The sequence below is a fragment of the Polyodon spathula genome, chromosome 8 (assembly GCF_017654505.1).
Source record: "Polyodon spathula isolate WHYD16114869_AA chromosome 8, ASM1765450v1, whole genome shotgun sequence".
NCBI lineage: Eukaryota > Metazoa > Chordata > Actinopteri > Acipenseriformes > Polyodontidae > Polyodon > Polyodon spathula.
In genome coordinates this window covers 12,103,668-12,111,725 of record NC_054541.1, presented here as the reverse complement: position 1 = coordinate 12,111,725, position 8,058 = coordinate 12,103,668, and the positions used below count along the sequence as shown (strand labels likewise).

General features: G+C 43.3%; 1 protein-coding gene across 1 annotated transcript; it reads right to left on the bottom strand.

The window, feature by feature from the left end:
• Positions 1-949: 949 nt before the first annotated feature.
• On the bottom strand, positions 950-6,867 carry LOC121320195 (eyes absent homolog 1-like; the record flags this gene model as incomplete). Its single annotated transcript, XM_041258447.1, has 5 exons — positions 950-3,059; positions 3,497-3,597; positions 5,773-5,894; positions 6,431-6,545; positions 6,681-6,867. Coding segments are annotated over 5 exons (606 nt in total), but the record flags the coding sequence as incomplete, so codon positions are not given.
• Positions 6,868-8,058: the final 1,191 nt, after the last annotated feature.

Sequence of the window (8,058 nt, the reverse complement as noted above, 5' to 3'; positions counted from 1 at the left end):
ATGAAGGGATGAGAGCTTCTCTACAGGGGTCTTGTGTGTGTAAAGGCGTCTCAAAGTAAACGTAAGATATGTAAAGACTTCAAAAGCAAGGGGCAGGAAATATAGAGCTTAATGAATTGATACAGGGACACATCACAGAGTTTGCCTCGATTCCTTATTTTCTGAAAACCCAATCCTGTGTAAAGACACCTGCTTTTTAAACCTGTGAAAACACAACACCGTCACTGGACGCATGGTCACCTATCGACCGCTTTATTATTATTATTATTATTATTATTATTATTATTATTATTATTATTATTATTATTGTCACAAAACAAAACTTATATACAGAGGAAAGCCAGAGTAAGACACAGTGTAGGAGACACATGCAAAGTCCAATAACAACCCGTACCTGTTTTTATTTTTTATATGAAAACACATTGATTTCCATGAACAGAAAACAAGGGAAACAGTGATCCTAACAGCACATGTACTGAATGCAGAACCAGCTCCCCTCCTGAGGATTGTCCTTCCACTTGACAGACTGAGCCACAGTCCAATCCCAGAAGCGCAGGTGGAAACGCTACCAGCAGGTCAATCACACATCCCTGCTCTCAATAAACTCACCGTGAGAGCCCAGCACTTAGGCTGCAGTAAGCAATCAAACAGCTCCAAGCAGCTCAAAGCTGTAGCCCTGTACATCTATTGGTATCTCACAGGTTAAATGTTTACCCACACACCTGCTTGATTTTCCTTTAAGGATGTGTTAGTCTCTGTGGGAAAGCTGCGTCGAGACTTTATTTAGTTCCGTGATTAACTAAATCCAGGGATGGAAATAAGACTCATATTGCATAGCAGCTCCGCCCATTGTAGGTTTTGCTACAAGCTCGATTAGCCACAGTGTATAGGTAACAAGCTCAGGTGTGTCTTATAAATTCCTAGTAAAACCAGGAATGGATTACATTGCTGTACTGTGGGAGTCTTATTTCCATCCCTGAAATCAAATGTTTTATTCTTGTTCATTCTTTTTTTTTCCCCCAAAGCGCCGTTCCAAAAACAGCCGTTCAAGTTTGCTATATGGGGCTCTAAAATGTTTTTTTTTTTTTTTTTTTTTTTATTTAAATCAGCACCTGACCTGTAATTGCAGTCCTAATGTTACTGAGTGTAACCTGCAGGCTTGGAGGCTTCCTCTGTCAAGTTTCTGTGGTACTGTGACCTGCATCCCCTGGTACTGTCTAAACCTGCACCCAGAACAGGACCTGAACTTAATCAACAATTACAGCACTGCAGCTCTATAGCGCAATTCAAGAACACGCTCCTGGACTATAGACAATGGCATAGCAGAGCTAGAAGAATTGTGGTTGCATCTAGGTCTTAATTGGGCTCCAAACCAAGAAGGGAATACAGTTTATAAATATGTAAGTGATTGTCCCATTCAGATGCAGGGCTTGGCTCTCATTCCAGGCAGGATTTTAAGAACACAACCCGGAATGTATTGCATACATGTGGTTTTTAAAATAAACACCAAGCTGTCTGATTGGATCAGAGGTATCATGTGATGAGTCACCTAGTCCAGCCCGTTACTGAACTGCCAATCACTGCACTCATATGGACTGGGGTGTCCCGACTCCAGGCTTGGAGTTCCTCGGGTAAGCATTGCAGCAGACTGTCCATCCTTCTACAGAAGTAGGCTTGGAGACCTTTTATATTCATACCTGCGCCTTTTAAAAAAGAAGTCGCTTCTCAAGGATTTTTTTCCCCAGCCCTTAAGAAGAGGAAATATCTTATTAAAAAAAATGTTTTTTCTTCTGCAGCACAAGAGCGATCCCCGGTGGCCAAACGTGGGGTTTCCCTTTCTTGGTCTGTGAGCAGTGTTTAGAAAGCTCTTAAGAAGGATATGACTGTGCTGCTGAGGCTTTGATCCTAGCGACGTTAACTAGAATCTCTGTGCATGGCGCCCCAATGGCTACAGCTGTGCTATCATCTGGACTGAATCCAGGCTGTGGCACAGAGGTACGGATTGACTGTAGCAGCTTGGAATTGGATCACAGTCCCTACGGAGATCATTGTTGATTCTGTGGGGTGTGCGGACAGCTTTCACGGTTGCCATTGTGGAAATAGAACGATGAGGTTAGCTAGTGTGTGTGTCAGTGTCAGTGTGTGTGTGTTACACACTGAATATAGAAATATGGATTACGACTAATTGTAAACCACTGTATTTTTCAAATATTTCAAATGTAGAAATAATTTGTCCTGCCCCATCTAGTCATCTTTGGGACTTTCCTCCTGCAAGCATGCATTTTTTACAGTGTTTAGGGTTTTAAAATACATAACAAACGAGAGGCTAGCCCTCCCCCAGCTGGCACGCTGTCAGTCCTCGGGAGAGTGCCTCTTATCAATTCTTGAATAATAACCCTGTGTTTAAGCAGTTGCACCTTCCTGAAACACACTCTACAAATCCACACTTTCTATTGCAGGGAATGTCTGATACTACACATGACCACACAGCCCTGAGTCTCAGTATGCTCTACTCAGGATTGAGCTGGGCAGGAATCGAACCAGCGACTCAGAAGTGAACCTCTTTCTATCGCCTTGTGATGCACTGAGCCGCCCAGCCTGCAGGACAGCCTGCTGACACGCTCTTTTATTAAATAACAGTGGGCTCTACTGCCTCTAATTAACACAGAGGAAGCAGGGTGAACCTGCAGCTGCACAGCCAGCATCAATCTGCCTGGCACCTAGGAATTAGGACTGGAGACGTCTTCTGAAACTGAAGTCTGTTTTTTTTTTTTGCTAATCCCACCAAGTGTTTTTCTCAGTCTTTAACGTTGAAACGCAACGGGATTCCTGATGTTCTTGAAAGCTGAATGATGAAACAAGTCTCAAAAATCCTCTCTGTTTTTTTTTTTTTTTTTTTTTTTTTTTTTTTTTTTTTTGGCATTGCTGTCGTCAGCGAGAGATCCACCCAGTCCAGATAGATTGAGCGGTGGCGCCCCCTAGAGGTACTCCAGCTCCAGTGCGTGGCTCAGCGCATCCAGGTCAGCCCTGCAGCTCACCCTCCAGAATGGCATGTTCTTCTGTGGGGAGAGAAAAAGCAGGCTTATTGGAGCAAACGAACGCACTGACAGGAGTAAAAAGAGGAAAGTGACAGGAAGAGGAGGGTTGGGCTGACAATCACATGGAAGCACTAACAGATTGACAGAGTGATGTTTCGTTATGAATGAACAAAAATTCAATAGAATCTAGAAATACTAAAAGAAACTTCATTGCAAAAGTTTCCCATAATAAAAGCATAGCACAGTGAAGTATGGTAAAGCATAGGTAAGCATTATAAAGAATAGCGAGGTATGGTAAAGCATATTAATAAACCTGTCAAACCAGGGTAGATGGTGGTAAATGTGTAGCGTAACCCTGGGCAGAGCATGAGGGCAAACTGCAACAATACTGTGGTGAACTTTTCTAAGGGCAATGACAAATGTTGCCAGCGGAAGTCTTTTTCTCCACCATGCTGTACCTTCTTGGCGGCGCTTTCCTCCTCCGCGCCGTCCCCCACCACCACGTAGACTGCTCGCCTCCCGAAACGCTGCACTACCCGCTCGAAGCAGCTGTCCTTCCCTGGGACAGGCACACACACAGTCACGGGGTTACTGATCCTCGTATAGCCACAGCGAGTTCTTTACATGTAAAGCATCCATTCAGACACAACAGCGTTCAATACGGTACATTACACACATCATATATATTAGTGGCTTGCGAAAGTATTGACCCCCCTTGGCATTTTCCCTATTTTGTTGCCTTACAACCTGGAATTAAAATGGATTTTTATTTGGATTTCATGTAATGGACATACACAAAATAGTCCAAATTGGTGAAGTGAAAAGAAAAAAAAAACTTGTTTAAAAAAATTCTAAAAAATAACAGAAAAGTGGTGCGTGCATATGTATTCACCCCCTTTGCTATTAAGCCTCTAAATAAGATCTGGTGCAACCAATTACCTTCAGAAGTCACATAATTAGTTAAATAAAGTCCACCTGTGTGCAATCTAAGTATCACATGATCTGTCACATGATCTCAGTATATATACACCTGTTCTGAAAGGCCCCAGAGTCTGCAACACCACTAAGCAAGGGGCACCACCAAGCAAGCGGCACCATGAAGACCAAGGAGCTCTCCAAACAGGTCAGGGACAAAGTTGTGTAGAAGTACAGATCAGGGTTGGGTTATAAAAAAATATCAGAAACTTTGAACATCCCACGGAGCACCATTAAAGCCATTATTAAAAAATGGAAAGAATATGGCACCACAACAAACCTGGCAAGAGAGGGCTGCCCACCAAAACTCACAGACCAGGCAAGGAGGGCATTAATCAGAGAGGCAACAAAGAGACCAAAGATAACCCTGAAGGAGCTGCAAAGCTCCACAGCGGAGATTGGAGTATCTGTCCATAGGACCACTTTAAGCTGTACACTCCACAGAGCTGGGCTTTATGGAAGAGTGGCCAGAAAAAAGCCATTGCTTAAAGAAAAAAATAAGCAAACATGTTTGGTGTTCGCCAAAGGGAATGTGGGAGACTCCCCAAACATATGGAAGAAGGTACTCTGGTCAGATGAGACTAAAATTGAGCTTTTTGGCCATCAAGGAAAACGCTATGTCTGGCGCAAACCCAATACCTCTCATCACCCGAGAACACCACCCCCACAGTGAAGCATGGTGGTGGCAGCATCATGCTGTGGGGATGTTTTTCATCGGCAGGGACTGGGAAACTGGTCAGAATTGAAGGAATGATGGATGGCGCTAAATACAGGGAAATTCTTGAGGGAAACCTGTTTCAGTCTTCCAGAGATTTGAGACTGGGACGGAGGTTCACCTTCCAGCAGGACAATGACCCTAAGCATACTGCTAAAGCAACACTCGAGTGGTTTAAGGGGAAACATTTAAATGTCTTGGAATGGCCTAGTCAAAGCCCAGACCTCAATCCAATTGAGAATCTGTGGTATGACTTAAAGATTGCTGTACACCAGCGGAACCCATCCAACTTGAAGGAGCTGGAGCAGTTTTGCCTTGAAGAATGGGCAAAAATCCCAGTGGCTAGATGTGCCAAGCTTATAGATACATACCCCAAGAGACTTGCAGCTGTAATTGCTGCAAAAGGTGGCTCTACAAAGTATTGACTTTGGGGGGGTGAATACTTATGCACGCTCAAGTTTTCTGTTTTTTTGTCTTATTTCTTGTTTGTTTCACAATAAAAAATATTTTGCATCTTCAAAGTGGTAGGCATGTTGTGTAAATCAAATGATACAAACCCCCAAAATATCAATTTTAATTCCAGGTTGTAAGGCAACAAAATAGGAAAAATGCCAAGGGGGATCAATACTTTCACAAGCCACTGTGTGTGTGTGTGTGTGTGTGTGTGTGTGTGTGTGTGTGTGTGTGTGTGTGTGTGTGTGTGTGTGTGTGTGTGTGTATATATATATATATATATATATATATATATATATATATATATATATATATATATAAAAACAAGAAGAAAAAACTTTAGTACAGCATTCTATAGAACAAACTACTAGAGTACCAATTCTTTAAAATGTTAAAGTCAGCATGCAAAAAAAAATGACAAAGCAACTGGTTTAAAAGGTAAGATTATGGATTGAGCCAAACGCATACACCTCCCTGCTGTAAATTAAAGAGTGTGACTAGCCCTGTGCAGTGCCATATACAGACTGGTACACGAGCATTGTGTACTGCCGTGGTTTGTTAGACAGCCCCTGGTGTGTCCGTGTCCCTCACCTGTCTTGGTTGCACTGTAGATGTTCTCGATGGGGAAGGCAGCCCCCAACCCGTACAGCAGGACCTTCGACAGCGCTGGGATCAGCTGAGTGGTGGTCACTAACACATTCACACAGTTTGGCCTGTAGAACAACCATGGGGCGTTAGAACCCAACGTCTGCACCACAGTCTGAGCAGACAGCACAGGCGTGTTTTATTAGGAATGTGTGTTTCTTAAAGGTAAAGCCATATAAGTCTTTTATTCACTGTTAACAATGAGCTGCTGTTGTAATCTTTTGATATAGGACAGATTATTTGAAGCAATGCATTAATAACCCCTTCAGTTTTGAGAATTTAACTTGCCAAAACTTTGAAAAATGACCCATTATGCATTATAAAATAGAGATGGACAGGAAACTTAACACGGTCCAATTATACACGCAGTGACTGATGAGGATCCCTGTTTTTTCTATTAAATACACTTCACAGACTGAATGAAGTTAGTCAGAAGTACGTAAAACAGTTCAAGATTGTTGATAAAGAAACAAACACCGGTCTAAAGCAGTCCTGCGAAAATATAACCTAACCCATCAAAGAGAATCTGAAACAGCATTCCTTAAAAAAAACTCCCGAGTGACAGCGTCCCGCTGTGTTAGCATCCCCGATGGCTCCTGCTTACCTGGAGTTGATGAGAGTCAGCGCTTTCAGCGCATTGGTGAGCCACATGTCAGTCATGACCTCCATGTCTCTCCTGAGCTGATGCCACTCCTCCCTCTTGGGACTGCCCAGCACACCTGCCAATCACAAGACAGAGAGCCCGTCAGGGTTGTGCTAGCACGCTCCTGAACACTGCTTCTATGTAATTAAATGTCCGACAGAGACAAGCAGGCCGATTTATCCACGTCTTTTAGCGCACTTTCCACACTTGCCTCCGATGTTGTTCTTGTAGGTGTTGTAAACCTCCTTGACTCGCCGGTAGCGGAACGCCAGCTTCCTCATCCAGTCGACCCCGCCGTGCACGCCGGTCCCCAGGCACAGCGTGGCCCCGCTCGAGGGGCTCTGGAACCCGTCTGCAGCGAAGTTATACGTGCTGGAAAACAAGAGTGGGGGCGGGGGTCAGACTGTGCTCTCCCGCGCTTCAGAAACTCACACACTGTACTCGACTCATTATTTAGAACTACGTTTAAGCATGCACTTCCACACAAGTACAATACATTACCACGCCCATAGCTAGAAGGGGTGAAGTATAGTATTCAGAGTGTGTGTGTATATATATATATATATATATATATATATATATATATATATATATATGCAAAAGTTTTAGGCAGGTGGGAAAAAATGCTGTAAAGTAAGAATGCTTTCAAAAATAGACATGTTAATAGATTATATTTATCAATTAACTAAATGCAAAGTGAGTCAACAGAAGAAAAATCTAAATCAAATCCATATTTGGTGTGACCACCCTTTGCCTTCAAAACAGCATCAATTCTTCTAGGTACACTTGCACAAAGTCAGGGATTTTGTAGGCATATAGTCAGGTGTATGATTAAACAATTATACCAAACAGGTGCTAATGATCATCAATTCAATATGTATGTTGAAACACAATCATTAACTGAAACAGAAACAGCTGTGTTGGAGGAATAAAACTGGGTGAGGAACAGCCAAACTCAGCTAACAAGGTGAGGTTGCTGAAGACAGTTTACTGTCAAAAGTCATACACCATGGCAAGACTGAGCACAGCAACAAGACACAAGGTAGTTATACTGCATCAGCAAGGTCTCTCCCAGGCAGAAATTTCAAGATAGACAGGGGTTTCCAGATGTGCTGTCCAAGCTCTTTTGAAGCACAAAGAAACGGGCGACGTTGAGGACCGTAGGCGCAGTGGAAACTTACTGCAGCAGATGAAAGACACATCATGCTTACTTCCCTTCGCAATCAGAAGATGTCCAGCAATGCCATCAGCTCAGAATTGGCAGAAAACAGTGGGACCCTGGTACACCCATCTACTGTCCAGAGAAGTCTGGTCAGAAGTGGCCTTCATGAAAGAATTGCGGCCAAAAAGCCATACCTTCGACGTGGAAACAAGGCCAAGCTACTAAACTATGCACGAAAACACAGGAACTGGGGTGCAGAAAAAATGACAGCAGGTGCTCTGGACTGATGAGTCAAAATTTGAAATATTTGACTGTAGCAGAAGGCAGTTTGTTTGCCGAAGGGCTGCAGAGCGGTACACGAATGAGTGTCTGCAGGCAACAGTGAAGCATGGCGGAGGTTCCTTGCAAATTTGGGGCTGCATTTCTG